This window comes from Rana temporaria, chromosome 6 (genome assembly GCF_905171775.1).
Source record: "Rana temporaria chromosome 6, aRanTem1.1, whole genome shotgun sequence".
Lineage (NCBI taxonomy): Eukaryota > Metazoa > Chordata > Amphibia > Anura > Ranidae > Rana > Rana temporaria.
Genome location: NC_053494.1, coordinates 128,794,502 through 128,811,494, shown reverse-complemented (window position 1 = coordinate 128,811,494; position 16,993 = coordinate 128,794,502). Strand labels below are relative to the sequence as shown.

At 43.4% G+C, this 16,993-nt stretch overlaps 1 protein-coding gene across 2 annotated transcripts in view; it reads right to left on the bottom strand.

The window, feature by feature from the left end:
- The window catches only part of LOC120943822 (1-phosphatidylinositol 3-phosphate 5-kinase-like), a 136,666-nt gene that overhangs the window by 50,431 nt on the left and 69,242 nt on the right, over nucleotides 1-16,993 (bottom strand). For both annotated transcript variants that reach the window (XM_040357371.1, XM_040357372.1), the window contains one exon: nucleotides 14,763-14,822. In XM_040357371.1, the coding sequence (XP_040213305.1) occupies nucleotides 14,763-14,822 (60 nt within the window). The remainder of the gene's footprint in view (nucleotides 1-14,762; nucleotides 14,823-16,993) is intronic.

The window sequence follows — 16,993 nt, the reverse complement described above, 5'->3', positions numbered from 1 at the left end:
GTTCAAAAGGATAGTTTATGTAGGGCAAAGAGAACCAAGTTTTGATCTCAAGGAAGCACAGGGTGCCGATGTGAGATGCACCTAGAAGAAAAGTATTTACAAGAGAGAGTCAAGCCATTTCAAAGAGAATGGAAAAGACTGACACCTGTCCTTTCTTGTGCTTAAAGTGGTTTTAAACATCGGATATGAAATATGAGCAAGCATAGTGTGTACTTGTCTCAACTAAGCGCACTGTGTCATTTCTGTCTGCTTCTTCATTCCTCTGCCATCAGCATGAATCACTTCTGAAAAGTTTTCATGACAACAAGAGAAATGGTGTGACAGGAAAAGGGACCTCCAGCTGATTGGCAGCCTCACCTATGTTCCTTTGAGCTGTGCGAAGGAGGGTGTTTCTTCCCTCCAATCAATTATTTTTTATTTTATTTTTTAATATTCACCTTTTTATTTTATTGTTATATAGACATAAATAAAAAAACATCATATATTAAAAACATCCTATTCCTTCATCTATGCTATATACACTTATTCTCCCCATCCCTAGAATCCCACCCACAAAAAAACAAAAACTCCCCCTTCCAATTCCTCCCCCCCCTCCCTCCTTCCTCAATTCCCTACATATTCATTAAAGGGTCACTAAAGGAAATATTTTTTTTAGCTAAATAGCTTCCTTTACCTTACTGCAGTCCTGGTTTCATGTCCTCATTGCTCGTTTTTGCTTTGATGTTGCTGTAAAACTGCTCTGATCTCCACACTTCCTGCTTGTCTGGCTCCTTATAACCATCATACCGGAAGCTTTTCACGGTGGTCTAAGCTGTCATTACTGTGTGTCTAAAACTTAACAGAACCAATCAGATTCATTTTAAAAACAAAACACTGCCCTGGATTTGTTTGTTTTTGTTCTGTGTGTCTCTTTACTTCACATCAGCATGAAACCAGTTTAAAAACGAAAGTGAAACTACAGGCACATTATATGCTTGAATTTAATCTATTTTAATAATTTTTAAAATGAATCAGTTAACTTGTGTCTCTATACCCTGTAAACAGTCATTTCAGCCAAAAAAAATTGTTTCCTTTAGTGACCCTTTAAGTCCTCCAGGTTCCCGACTCCCTGAACGCCTGCCATTTCCCCCATAAATTCCAGAATCTATCAAGTGAGTCTTCTATATGGATGGTTTTTTCTATGACTCTTATTTCAACTCTTGCGACCCAATCCTTCATACTCTGAACTTCCTGGGACCTCCAGAGACTCGGGATCAGGCTTTTGGCCGCATTTAAAAGGAATGGGACTAGGGTATACTTATATTGAAGGGCCGTTTTCCTTGTATCGTGAAATAAACAATCCCATGGATTCTTCTGAATCTGTTCTGCTGTGATTTGGTAGGTTGCTGCCAAGATTCCCTCCCAATAGGGTTGGATCTTTATGCATTTCCACCAGAGGTGAGCAAAGGTTCACGAGGCATCATATACCCTCCAGCACGTTGGGGGTCCCTCTGCCCCGATCCTATGCGCCCTCTGGGGGGGGGGGGGATATTACATACCATCTCGCCAGGAGTTTGTAACACATTTCAACTGTCTTTGTTACTCCTGAGGAATATCACGCCATTCTCAGAATGTTCCTTCTATGTTCCTCATCCCTAAGCGGGCCTATCTCCTCTTCCCATTTTCCTAAATATGGAGGTAATTTTGATTAGTATCCTATATAAATTTTGGATATACTTTGATTTAAACAAAGGGAAGAGCAAAAAAATCTCTCCATTATCCTCATGTGTCATTTTCCCCGTAACGGTTGTGGCCGTGATTGTGTACAGTGCTGTGTACCTCCATTTATCTAGTGGCATATGTCAGCATTTTTGTGTGATATCCTCATACGTGCAAATCCTTTCCTTTCATTACATCATGTAATAGTATTTTTTTTTTTTTTTTGCTCATCTAGTGAAATATATGTGTAGCTCTTTCCCCGGCTTAAAATAGTGTGTGAACAATATCGATAATAGTGGTGAATTATGGTTCCAATAGGGAATTCTTCCTTGACCATCCCAAATTTTCAAGGCGTTTCTAGTTAGTGAATTTGTACTATTAGCTAATTCTCTGTGCCGCCGCGGTATCCATCTTCCCTAAATCTACCTTGCTTTGTGAAATCCCCATATTTACCCAGCTTCTCCCTCTTTATTATGAATCCATTCTGCCATCCGAGAAATACAAATCACCTGATAGCATTTCTCGAAATCTGGGGCTGCCAGTCCCCCCGTTCTTTTACCTTTCGCCAGTATTGCATATGCAATTCTTGGCCGTTTATGTGCCCAGATATATTTTAATATGATTGATCTTAGTTTCTTAAAATAGTCCTGGGGTACGGTTATTGGGAAAATTTGGAAAATATAAGTCAACCTTGGTAGAATATTCATTTTTACAGTATTAATTCTTCCTATCCATGAAAGGGGCTTATGTCTCAGGTTCCCCAAGTGTTCTTTAATCATATTGAGCGCTGGCATATAATTAGCCTTGAACATAGCCCCTATGGATGCGGTAAATTTTATTCCCAGATACCCCAGTCCCTCCTTACACCATACAAAGGGAAATTTAGGTTGGATTGCCGCCTGTTCCTCCCTTGGGACAGTAATATTCAGAATCTCCGATTTAGACATATTATTTAAAAATTAGTCAGTTTTCCGTGTCTGGTTAGCTCCTTTAATATAACTGGGATTGTTATTCTAGGGCTAGTCATATAAAAAAGCAGGTCGTCGTGTATGCAGCTACCTTGAACTCCCTTTACCCTACTTTTACCCCTCCAATATCTGGGTTTTTACGGATGGCTGCCAACAGGGGTTCCAATGCTATTACAAACATTGGCAACAGGGTGCACCCCTGCCTTGTCCAATTGAATAGATCCAAAGAAGGGTATAAGTCCTCGTTTATTCTAATTTTAGCCGTTGGGTGATGATAAAAGGCCGATATCCATTTCATCATATTTGCCCCAATCCCCAGATGTCTTAAAGTTCCAAACATGAAGCCCCAGTCCACCCTGTCGAAGGCCTTTTTGGCATCAATCGACAGGCATGCGACTGGGGTCTTCCCCCCTCTACTTCATGACCCAAACACAATGGAATTCAGGCTGTTATCTGTTCCCTTTCTCCCTGATACAAACCCTACTTGATCGTTGTTTACCCAACTTGGTAGCAAGGGCATTAATCTTTCCGCTAATACTTTAGCGAAAAATGTTATATCTGTATTTAACAGGAATATTGGGCGATAACTTGCTGAAACTGTTGGTTCCTTCTGTTCTTTTAAAATGAGGGTTATATAAGCCAATAGTGAATCCTCCCGCAGGATCTGCCCTTCAGCCAGGGCGTTGAGATATTCGCATAATTTAGGGGTCAGGAACTTTTGAAATCTTTTGTAATATTAGATAGAGTACCCATCAGGGCCCGGGCTCTTTACCAGGGCCATGCTATTTATTACTCGTACTTCTTCTGGGGTGGTTGGGGCTTCCATTTGCTTGAGTTCCTCCTTAGGCAACATGGGGAGGTCAAGGCCTCTCAGGTACTCATAAATTTTCCCCTCCCTACATTTCTCTCTCTGATTCACGTTGTATAGTGAACTATAGTATTCATGGAAGACCTCCGCTATTTCAGGGGACAAATGAACCATCTCTCCCTGGTTGTTCTTTATTTTAGGGATAAAGGAACGGATTTTTTTTCCCTTATTGCTCTAGCCAACCACTTCCCAGATTTATTTCCCCATTGATATCTCTCCTTGTTTACCACGTGGAACGCACACTTTCTCCTGTTCTAAAAGGTCCATTAGTTGCGCCCTTTTTACTACCAAGTCCTGTCCCTTGGGGAAACCTTGGGGTCTTGTAATTTGTTCCAAGTCCTGTATCTCTCTATATAAACGTACGCATTTTCTCCCCCCTTTTTCCCTGTGCCTGCCCCTATCAATATCCCCCTTATAATGGCCTTATGCGCTTCCCACAGGGCTGAGCGGGAAACCTCTGGTGTATCATTTACCGCAAAGAAATCTTCAAGTTTCTGCGATCTTCCCAATTATCTCCAGGTCCTGAATAAGGGAGTTGTTTAGTCTCCAGTTCCTTCCTGTCCCAGTATTTAATACTTCTAACTTAATCACCACTGAGGCATGGTCAGATAAGGTAATTGCTTTAATCTCTGCACTTTTAAGAGATGGTAATAATTGATGTCTTGTGATGATATAACTTGATCCTTGAAAATGACCCGTGGACTGGGGAGTAGAAAGTGTAATCTCTATTCCCTGGGTGCCTGACCCTCCATGTATCTACCAGCTGACGTTCCAATAAAAAAAATTATGGCCTTCTGTCTTTAAACTGTATAGTGAGAGGGCCCCCCTGTTGTATCTACCTGCAGATCTATGCTCAGGTTTAGATCACCTGCGATTATGAGTTTACCTTCTTTAAATACTTCAAGTTTTTTTTAAAACTTTCTTTAGAAATAAGTCTAGTTCCTTATTTGGGGAGTATAGGTTTACTAATGTACATTCCATATTAAACAGGCTCCCTTTTACAAAAGAGAAATCTCCCCTCGGGGTCTGCCAGTTGCTCTTTTACTGTAAAAACTTGAGTGGCTAGATGTTGAATCTCCATAGAACCACATGGGAAATGTATGTGAAATCAATCTACACCCTGAAGCATGAGCAATATGCGTCCCTTGGAGACAGACCATATACGCCAAAAAAAAAAAAAAAAAAAGGAGTTCTTGGTTTACTTTTTACCTTTTGCTTGGGGGGAATTCATCCCCCTTACATTATAGGTAATTACATTTATTGTGGCCATGTTCATCCTAGAGAGCACCTGACAGACCACGACAAATCCAGAGAGAAAGAAGGAAGCAAGTGTGCCCTCCCTCTACCCCCCTCCCTACCTTCCCTAGAGCTCTCCCCCTCCCAGGATGATGGTCTAACTTCATGTTGTTCAATGTGCCGGTCCGGCGACCTATTTAGAAGTCATTCGAATCCCATTTTTCCTTGAGGGAGGGTACTCAATCATTGGCCCCTCTACTCCAACGTCAGCCAATAGCAGGGATATTATCAGCGAGTAGCAGCAGTCAGTGAAAAATAACAACCTTCAGTAGGTAATGCAAATTATCTCGCCTCAGCGAATTATCAGCCGTTATAAGATAGCCATAGTCCTCTACTGATGGTGAGACCTGTCAGCGGGTAAATGCAGTTATCCGCGATCAGCAAAAGCAGCAGTTATCAGGGTGCAGCGACAGTTATCTACCAGCAGAACAGTCCTCAGCCAGGGTCAATTTATCAACAAATCGCAGTTATTGTCAACAGGTAGTGATAGTATTCTGCAACAATCCTCAACACATTATGGGATAATATAGAGTTTATCAAGGGTAGCAATAGTTATCTGCAGCAACTATCGGTAAGTAGCCACAATTTCCAAAACAAAATAGCAATAATAATCAGCAAGCAGTGGCAGTTATTAATAAAGATTGCGAACAATGTTTTATCAACAGCAGCAGTTATCAAGGAGCAGCAACAGAGAGCAGTAGCTAATTGCCAACCAATAACGACCATGACAGCAGTCGTCAGCAGTTGGTAACCAAGTTACTTTAGGAAGCTGTCAAATGGAGGAAAGTTTTCCACTGCTTTAAATGCCTTTATCTTACTCAGAACAGTCCCCTTTAACCAGTTGAACCATGAGGATTATTTATATTTTAAATATATAGTCCTACCACTTCCACCGGCTTCACTCACTCCGCTCAGCAGTAAATCAGTATGGGAAGCGCATCCCGCTCGCAGCCTCCAGATCTCTCCTCCATCAGTCAACAAAGTAAGCCCAGCTGCAGCAGCAGCAGTAGGGATATCGTCCTCAGCCAGCCAGATGTCCTCTCCGGACAGTTATGCAGCGTGAGGCAGCCCACCAGCCGGGCCAGCGGAAGATGGGAGGGCATCAGGCAGCCGTACTGGCCCTGAATGAAGATCCTCCGTCACCTCAGCCATTCTAGCCCAGCGGTGAGTGCAAGTGAACCGAGGCGCCTGAAAAGAGACCATTGGTGATCAGGCTGCAGTTCGAGCCTCCCGTGCTTCCGGCAGCTTGCTCTCCCTCACCTTCGGGCACCAGCGAGTGGATGAATGGGTTGCGACAGGGCTCCGGTGGCCAGCGTGGGATCCTACATGTCAGAGATCCTCCCCCTCCAATCAATTCTCAGAGCTCTCCTCACTGAACTCTGCAGAGTGAAGTTTCAGCACTCTGCCTCCTTTTTTTTCCTGAACGCTCAGACAAGCTTTATAATTTCTGGACTTCGAAAGGCTGTAGAGAAGAGACTGCTGCAGATAGACAGGTCCCACTGATAAAGGAGGTTTTGGTTATTCCTGAGGGCTATCACTTTACTGGGTATATGTATGTTTACAACCACTTTAAGGCCAAGATCTTAAAAGGAAAAAAAACTGGTAAAGTGCAGGTGCTTCACATGCTCAGTAAACTCTTGCGACACCCAAGGTCACTTCACAACAAGGTAAATGTGCATACATCTAAAATATAACTCACAATAAAGACGCCTGATGGTGAAACCTGTTGAGGCGGGCCTTGCCGTCACTTCCTTCCGGTCCCATAGTTACAGCACATAGGGTGCAGGCTTCCAGCTAGAACGCATGCTGGCTTTTAGCAATCAGAGCAGCGCATCGGTTCCACATTATCTAGGCTGTACATACTAGTGTCACTATCCGAGGCACTTTTAAATTAGTGGCCGTTTTTATCTTTTGATCGAGCCTAGGTTGCAATAAATGCTACACCAGGGCTCAAAATTTCAAGTCCTGAGCTACTAGCCAGGCCTCAAGGTGTACTCGCCAGCAGTTGCCCCGCCCAACCCCTACCATTCCCCGCCCCCTAATCCCACCCCTAGACACGCCCTCATAAATCTCATGAAATGACACTTAAATGTTTTATGCAGAATTAACCTATAAAAATAAATATTAACAACTTCATCCGTGCCCAAAAATGCAGCCTGCCCATGTCTACCAATGCAGCATGTGTCCCCAGGGCAGCAAAATGTCCCCCACTTTGCAGCCAGAGTCCCTCCCCCCACACTATTGCAGCCAGAGCCCCCCCCCCCACTATTTCAGCCAGAGTGCCCAACCCCCCACACTATTTCAGCCAGAGTCCCCCCCCCCCCCTACTATTGCAGCAGCAGCCAGAGTCATCGTCCCCCCACACTATAGAAGCAGCAGCCAGAGTCCCCCCCACACCACTATTGCAGCAGCCAGAGTAGCCCCCCCCCTCCACACTATTGCAGCAGCAGCCAGAGTCCCCCCTACACCACTATTGTAGCAGCCAGAGTCCCCCCACACCACTATTGTAGCAGCCAGAGTCCCCCCACACCACTATTGTAGCAGCCAGAGTCCCCCCACACCACTATTGTAGCAGCCAGAGTCCCCCCACACCACTATTGTAGCAGCCAGAGTCCCCCCACACCACTATTGTAGCAGCCAGAGTCCCCCCACACCACTATTGTAGCAGCCAGAGTCCCCCCCACACCACTATTGTTGCCAACCTTTGCTGGGTAGGACAGGAGCCGCCGCGTTGTTCAAACCGCGGGGAACATGACAGCTTTCCATTTAATAGCTGCGTTCCCTGCCGACGCCGTGCACGTTATACAGCCCCCCCCCTTGTCCGGGAAACTTTGATAGACAGATCACCCATCCAATGGATGGGATGGGTGATTTGTCTATCAAAGTTTCCTGGACAAGGGGGGAGGGGCTGTATATGACGCGCACAGCGGGGAACACAGCTATTGAATGGAAAGCCTTCATGTTCCCCGCGGTTTGAACAATGCGGCGGCTCCTCTCCTACCCAGCAAAGGTTGCTTTTTTCAATAGTGTGGGGGGGACCAGACGGTGGCGGCGATGGTGGAAACAGCAGCGGCGGCAGGGACTCTTCTCTCCTCGCTCGCCCCCCTGCTCCCAGGCAGCCCGCACTCGCCTGTTCTCAAAATGTACTCGCATTTTGCGAGCAGGCGAGTGTAAATTTTGAGGGCTGTGCTACACTATATATACGTTTTTATCCTTTGGAGCAATCGAGGACATAGCCAATATTAATTGAAACAGAACAGCCTATGGCAGACGTACAAGACCCGATACTGAGTGGCTTACCAGAATACGCACTTGCTGACCATTTAAAGGGTCATTTATTTTTGGCGAGTGTGCATTTTTGTATCACATGGGGGTGGATGTATGCTAAGGCTTGACGAGGACAAGACAACACATAATTGCACTTACATTCCGTGTTGGGATAATCAATACTGAACATTTTATGCCATTTTGCACTGGACTGTATATTTTATTGTTTCACATATATTTATATAATTTAGCTTTGGTTTTGTCACGTGAAGTGCCTGTACTTCACCAAAAAATGTGTTTAAAAGGCATTATGCACAGCCTAAAAAGGGGCAGCTACATTATTGTTAGTCACAGTGAAATGGTCATTGGAGTTTTGCACCCTGTATTTATTATTTTGTAAGTTCGGGAAAGAACCTGATTATAGGAAGGCCAGAATGTAAGGCATAGAGTAATCTCTGGGATTAAAATGCCTGACGGATCCCTTTACCCAAGATGGGTCTGTCCACCGTATCGCTCCTCTGTCCAGTACCACACAATCCAAGACCCCTTAGCTTTCCTATTCACTAGTCATAGCTCAGTGTAGGGTAAAACATCACAGTTCATTAGAGCCAGAAGACAAGTCTTATATACAGTTGAGGAGGAGGTTCCTACCTCCTGCTTATATTACTCTAACAATACACAAATACATAAATTAACATGACATAATTAATACCTTAAAGTAGTCAATGTGAATCCCTAACCACAATACACATTACATACATATCAACACTCCTCCTCCTTCTTGCAGGGTTAATTAGCACAAGCAACAATGGGTGAAAGACTCTTAAAAGTTATCCTAAACTCATTTACATTACAACAGAAAGGTGGCTGGAGTTGACATCAGCATATTCTAACAGTATGTGTCCCAACATTATGAATCAGTCACTATTTCTAATATAACATATACATGGTCCTCCAAATGCCAGGGCCCATAATCGCAAGGCAAGAGGCTAGCATTCAGTCCCCTCCAAAAGCCTCTGTCCCGGGTAAGTCTGTCACACCTGTATTCACATATGGTAAAGGATATCCAGATATAGAAGATTGGGTTAAGAATATATTATATTGTTTCTATCATATATGTTTATATGCAATATTGTCAATATCAAGGTTTTGATGTACTGGTGCAATTGCCCTTAATTTTTCAGGGACCTCGGTATCTGTGTGCTCTTTCTACATACTCGGCACAGAAAGGCCCCCTACAATTTTGTCTGGGGCCTACTTTCTTCTCTCCAACATGTACTGGGGTGAATGGAGAAATTCTTCATCCCCAGACACTGGAGACATTCTGTGTCGTCTGCCTTTTTGTCCCAATATGGCCACTATACCGGTCTCCGGATGTCGTCATCGATGTTGTCATCGCGGAGACCGGATACGATGCCGCAATGGATGTTATTACGGTGCACATGTACAATATAGGGGGACACTGGGGCTTGAAGTTAGCGCCCTTATTCCTTCCACACCCGCAGATGAAGATGAAAAATTCTGTGGGAGCCACCTACCTAGATGGTTGGGAAATGGTTCGGAGATTAAAGAGGAGCGTGGACATTTTCAACCAATTGGACTCTGGCTGTGCAACAGTGACTCACTAGTAAGTAGCCTTGCTGGCCATACTTGGTAAACTTTGAGGGGAACTATCAGGTGACATTCATTGACCAACTTGATTCCATAGCCCAAAATGTGTATATATTTTGATCATACAATATAATTTTGTTTGCCTCTTTCCTCTCCTCATTTGCTAGCCCAAAATCTCTTTGGTGCCACAAATTTTGGATATAATCCAGCAGTCCTTGTATAGCACGAAGAACAAAGTCACACTAAAGATGTGGGAGCTGTCCTTGATTTTGAAGAGCACGCTAGCCAAGGTTGGAATGTAATGTAGGTGTGTGTGTGTGTGTGTGTGTGTGTGTATGCACTGCAAAAATTGTGGTATACAAATATAAGCAACATTGATGTCAAAGTGCAATTACTCTAATTAAGAAGTGGTATTAATCCTTGAAGAAAAAATTACTTTGTTCTATATATTGAAACGTGTCAGTAACCCCCACCTACTGGAAACCATCTATAGTACACAATTGATGTCAGAACAGCAAGTAGTTGGGGACCACCACTTCAATTTGTCCCTATACCATGATTACCACCATGTATATTGTGAAAAAATATTCTGGAATTGTATAAAGATGGTTTACTGTTTTTAAAAATTAACCACTTGCCCACCAGGTGAATTCTGGCACTTCTCTCCTTCATGTGAAAATCACAATTTTTTTGCTAGAAAATTAATCAGAACCCCCAAACATTATATATTTTTTTTTAGCAGACATCCTAGGGAATAAAATGGCAGTCATTGCAATACTTTTTGTCACACCGTATTTGCGCAGCGGTCTTACAAGCGCACTTTTTTTGGATAAAAATCACTTTTTTGAATTAAAAAATAAGACAATACATTTTGCCCAATTTTTTTATATATTGTGAAAGATAATGTTACGCCGAGTAAAATGATACCCAACATGTCACGCTTAAAAATTGCGCCCGCTCGTGGCATGGCGTCAAACTTTTACCCTTAAAAATCTCGATAGGCGACGTTTAAAAAATTCTACAGGTTGCATTTTTTGAGTTGCAGAGTAGGTCTAGGGCTAGAATTATTGCTCTCACTCTAACGATCGCAGCGATACCTCACTTGTGTGGTTTGAATACCGTTTTCATATGCGGGCGCTACTCGCGTATGCGTTTGCTTCTGCGCGCGAGCTCGTCGGGACGGGGCGCTTTAAAAAATTTTTTTTTGGTTTTCTTATTTATTTTTATTTAGTTTTATAATTTTTTACACTGAAAAAAAAAAAAAAAAAAAATTGATCACTTTTATTCCTATTACAAGGAATGTAAACATCCCTTGTAATAGAAAAAAGCATGACAGGTCCTCTTAAATATGAGATCTGGGGTCAAAAAGACCTCAGATCTCATAATTAGACTTAAATGCAAAAAAAAAAAAAAAAAAAAAAAAAAAGTCATTTTTTCAAATGACAAAAAAAAAAATGTTTCTTTAAGAGGCTGGGTGGGACTGACGTTTTGACGTCACTTCTGCCCAGCAGAGCTATGAGGACGGGTGAAGGAGATTTCTCCTTCAGTCCCGTCCCCGCTCAGCTGCCGGACACATCCGATCCCCTCCGCCGCTACCGACGGCTCCGGTAAGCGGCGGAGGGCGCGGGAGAGCGGCGGGAGGGGGGGGGCCCTCTCCCGCCACCAATAACGGCGATCTCGCGGCGAATCCGCCGCGGAGACCGCCGTTATCGTGTACACCACCGCCCCCTGAAAAGATGAATATCTCGGTTTTGGCAGCAGCTGCTGCCGTTATCGAGATATTCAACTTTAAAAAGAGGACGTCTTTTTGACATGGGGCGGTGGTCAAGAGGTTAAAAATATCCTACCCAATTTTTTTTTTTTAAATGATTAAAGATTATTTTTCTTTTATAACGCATAATCAAATTTGTCTGAATTGCTTAAAATCCCAATAGTGAGGTTTACACAACAAGGATATCCAGGTATGATAGTAGAAGTGGCTTTTCTTGTTTTTAGCAAGGTAGGAATAAAAGATGCTCCTCTGTTTTAAGACCTTGGCTTGAACAGCCAAAGGCAGACATTGTAAGGCAGGGTGGGATAGTGGGCCTTGAGATAGAACATCTTGCCTGGTATTAAGAGGTCAAGGATCATCAGCTAGATGTCTGAATCTGCACATCAGTTTCTTCTGGGATACTTTGTTGCAGTTAAAGTGGAGTTCCACCCATTTAAAAGTCCGCAGCTATTAAAAGTGTAGCTGCTGACTTTCAATAATCAGACACGCATCTGTCCCACGGTCCAGCAATGCGGACATACGAAAGCCCTGCTCCTCTCTGTGGTGCCGGCATTCTATCAGTGGGCACCCATCTGTGGCTTCACAGCTGGGTGCGCACTGCGCAAGCACATGGCTAGGCAATCTTCTGGGACATGCGACGTGCCCCAGAAGATTGCAGCTTGGGAGGGGGAGAGACGATCTTCCTTCCGGCGCTGCGGAGCAAGGGGAGGAAGTGGGAGCTGGGTGCCTCTAAAAACGGGGTACCCGCTTCTCCCCCAAAAAAAATCACATGCCAAATGTGGCATGTCAGGAGGTCACCAGCACCTAAAGCGGAAGTTCCATTTTTGGGTGGAACTCTGCTGTAAAGTCACAGATTCCACTCTCTTCCTCTTTGAGCAGATGAGTCAGAATTCTAACTTGAGGAAGGCATACATTAGCCTGAACTGAGATCAGAGAATTATCATGACATCTGAAGCTAGGGCTAGAGGATCCGTGGTCCTGGCTACAAACATTAGATGTTTGTTAAAAAAAAAATATATCAAATTATGTCAAAACTTCAAAAGCAGAGAGCTGTACTAAAAAAAATCTGCACACAAGATCATAGGAATAATTACTTTTTGATTACCCTGGGAGAAGAGGATTGGCCAAAGGGCAGAGTGACAAACTAGAAATGATTGCCTGCCACTGTGAAAAGCAAAAAACACTTATAAAGTGGATAAATGGGAACATGTAGATAGGCATCTTAGATGTCTACTGATGCCATGTAATCTCATTGTTTTACAGAGGCAGTTACCGACCTTGCCGATTCCATGCAAAATGTTGGAATTTGCAGGTCCTTGCTGATGGATTTTAAGTCCAGAAGAGACTGAATAACCTGTCGGGCTTTGGTACCATACTCCTTTGAACCTGTCTTGCAAAGGAACTGGCACAACTACTCCCTGGGACAGATGCTTCAGGGCACTCTGCAAATCTGACTGTCCTTGGGCAGTTTTCATTTCATTTGAGAGAAAGGAGTTGGGAGGCTAGATTTTTGAGCTTTATTATATAATCCTTTGAAACCACTGAGTGAACCCATAGGTCTGGGATGCCTGTGACCCAGAGAAAGCCAAACTATAAAAGATGCCTCCCCATACTTAGGAGTGAGGGCATCCCTTCACTGGAAAGAGGGCTTTGGGGGAAGACTTGCTTTTACTTTCAATGATAATGGAAAACAGGACAAAGATGGTGAATCTCCTTAACAGACAAGCATTGTAATCCCTCTCCACTCTATCCAAAACTGAAAAAGAAAGTTTTGCCTCGAGTTGCACTTAAATACTCCCACACAATCATTAAAATATAAGACTTTTCTTCCAATTTAAAGGAGTTGTAAAGGAAAAACTTTTTTGCTGAAATTACTGTTTACAGGGTATAGAGACATAATAGTTAACTGATCCCTTTTAAAAATGATTAAAAATAGATAAAAATCAATCATATAATGTACCTGTAGTTTCTAGTTTCATTTTTGCATCTAGTTTCGTTTTTGCATGTTATTTCCTGCCTCTGTGCTATACAGAGCCATAGAGCAGTGATGGTTTGGAAAACAAAACTAGAAACTCCCAGTACTGTGGTCATCAGGAAACAGACAACCAGGAAGTGTCCAGAACAGAGAAGAATTACAGCAACATCAGAGCAAAAACAATGAGGACATGAAACCAGGACTGCAGTAAGGTAAAGGAAGCCATTTAGCTAAAAAAAAAACCTTTAACCACTTGCTTACTGGGCACATATACCCCCCTCCTGCCCAGGTGAAATTTCAGCTTTCGGCACTGCGTCGCTTTAACTAACAATTGCGCGGTCATGCGACGTGGCTCCCAAACAAAATTGATGTCCTTTTTTCCCCACAAATAGAGCTTTCTTTTGGTGGTATTTGATCGAATGTGCGGTTTTTATTTTTTGCGCTATAAACAAAAAAATATCCCAATTAAAAAAAAAAAAAAAGTTCTCAGTTTAGGCCGATACGCATTCTTCTACATATTTTTGGTAAAAAAAAAAATCGCAATAAGCGACTGGTTTGCGCAAAAGTTATAGCGCCTACAAAATAGGGGACAGAATTATTATTTTTTATTTTTACTAGAAATGGTGGCGATCTGCGTTTTTTATTGGGACTGCGACGTTATGGCGGACACATCGGACACTTTTGACACATTTTTGGCGCCATTCACATTTATACTGCGATCAATGCTATAAATATGCACCAATTACAGTATAAATGTGACTGGCATTGAAGGGGTTAACACCAGGGGGTGAGGAAGGGGTTAAATGTATTCCCTGCATTGTGTTCTAACTGTAGGTGGAGGGGGGGTGACTGGGGGGGGGTGACCGATCTGTGTCCCTATGTACAAGGGACACAGATCGGTCTCTTCTCCAGAGACAGGACGCTATCTCTGTGTAAAACGGCAATGAGAGATGATCTCATATGTTTACATATGAGATCATCTCTCATTGGCCGCACAGATCGCATCGCAAACGGCCACTCTGATTGGCCATTCACGGCGATCTGTAATTGGCTGTGTCCAAGGGACACGGCCAATACAGAGTTTCCCCGCTTCGCGCTCTGGAGCGCCTGCAGGGAACGCGCAAAGGGGCGGACGTCAATTGACGTCCACTTGGATTTTCGGATCCGCGCTGTAGCCGTCATTTGACTATAGCGCGGATCCCAAGCGGTTAAGCTTTAATCTGCAATTGTTTTACATCATTACCCAATTATGATCGTACAGAGAAAGGTCACTACTCATCTTAGGAAGCAATCTGCGTTCATACTTACGCAGCTCAACATGAGGGTTTCCAGACTGTTTTTTCTGTTTATCTCCACCATCAGATTCATCTAAAAATGCAAAGGACCAGGTTATAATCATTACAAACCACACATGACAAACCAAAAACCTATTAGGACTCACACACTGAGCTAAAAATAATAATAAAATATAATAATAATAAAAAAAATAAAAAAAAACATTTGCAGGCATTTTGTGGGGTTTTTACCAGTCAGTAAAAACACCTCTATAGGTGTTAGCTCAGGGTTTGACAAATTTGCTTGGAATCTAGGAGTCAGCTAAAAAAAAAAGTTAGGAGCCAGAAAACGCGCCCCGTCCCGACGAGCTCGCACGCAGAAGCGAACACATACGTGAGTAGCGCCTGCATATGTAAACGGTATTCAAACCACACATGTGAGATATCGCCACGATAGTTAGAGTGAGAGCAATAATTCTAGCTCTAGAGCTCCTCTGTAACTCAAAACATGCAACCTGTAGAATTTTTTAAACGTAGCCTATGAAGATTTTAAAGGGTAAAAGTTTGTCGGCATTCCACGAGCGGACGCGACATGTTGGGTATTAATTTACTCGGCGTAACATTATCTTTCACAATATAAAAAAAAATTGGGATAACTTTACTGTTGTCTTATTTTTTAATTAAAAAAAAAGTATTTTTTCCCCCAAAAAAGTGTGCTTGTAAGACCGCTGCGCAAATACAGCGTGACAGAAAGTATTGCAACGATCACCATTTTATTCTCTAGGGTGTTGGAATAAAAAAAAAATAAAAAAAATAATAAATATAAAATGTTTGGGGGTTTTAAATAGAGGGAAGGAGATGGCAGTGAAAAGAGTGAAAAATTACACATTAGAACTGGTTTTACTTGTAATGCCAACGGCCACCACCAGATCGCGCCAGGTCACAGAAGAAAGCTTGGGACTTCACAAGGCCGCGGCCTCAATTACAGGCCATCGCAGGGAGGTGGGGGTGCACAAAGACACAGGATCCTGAGCCTCCTTGCGCCCCCACCTCCCCCGCAGTGTGTTCGCGGCGGGCCCGCGACGGCCAGTAATTGAGGCCGCGGCTTTGCGGCCTTGTAGGCCGCGGCCTCAATTATCGGTGGGCGCCAGGTCACAATTTCTTGTCGCAATTGCGACCTGGCACCCAGATTTTTGTCGAGCCCTGTGTTAGCTTATATGTCCATTTACACTTAGGCATTTATAGGCATATGAGAAGAGGAGCCTTTACAGGCTAAAAACAAAAAAACATCAAGAGAGCAGGAAACATTTTTAATATAGCAATTAGCAAGAAACCACACTGCAAGCAGAGACTACTTTCTGTGAAACTACACATCAAAACAATTACCGTATTTATTGGGGTATAGCGCGCTCCCGCGTATAGCGCACACCCCTAAAGTTGGCCAGAAATTCCGTCTGCGGCTTCGGGTGTCCTCTTCGTCGGGTCCGGCGTCCTTCTGCGGCGTCGTCCTCGCTCGTTTCCCACGCCGATTTTGAACACTGCGCCGGCATATACCGAGCGCAGTACACTCGGGCAGGCTCGGCTACTGTCGCGCTCACGTCCTGTACGTCCAGGACGTGAGCGCGGGAGGAGCAGAGACTGGCCGACTATACACAAGTGTACTGTGCTCGGTATATGCCGGCGCAGTATTCAAACTCGGCGCGGGAAAGCGGGTATCGGTGTATATCGCGCACCCACGATTTTGCCCTGATTTTCAGGGCAAAAAAGTGTGCGGTATACGCCGATAAATACGGTAGATTCAGAGATACAAGCAACAGAAGCCATACTGACAAAATCCTTGCTTTACCTCAAACAGTTTGCCACCATCCACCCTACTGATCAGTGAGGCCTCCCACCACAATAACCACTTCATTTCCTGAACAACTGCATGGTAATGGACTGGATCAGGAAGCCCTACATCCACGTGGATTGATTTTTTTTATCCTGCCTTTTTTGTCCTGCCCAAATGAAGCTGAGAACTAGGGATTGAATTTCAACATTATTATAATTATATTGTTTAAGCTGAACCACATGAACACATTGTTATGCCACATACCAATGTGCCATTGAATTGCTTGTAGCAAAAGGGTGTAAAAGTCAAAAAGTTTCTGTTGGTTGTCCACGACTGCCGTATAGATGTACTCAATATGAGCTGGGGCACGAAATCTCATTTAGGGTTAGGTCTGGAAGATTTTTGCAGATTTGTTGTAGTTGATCTTATAATCT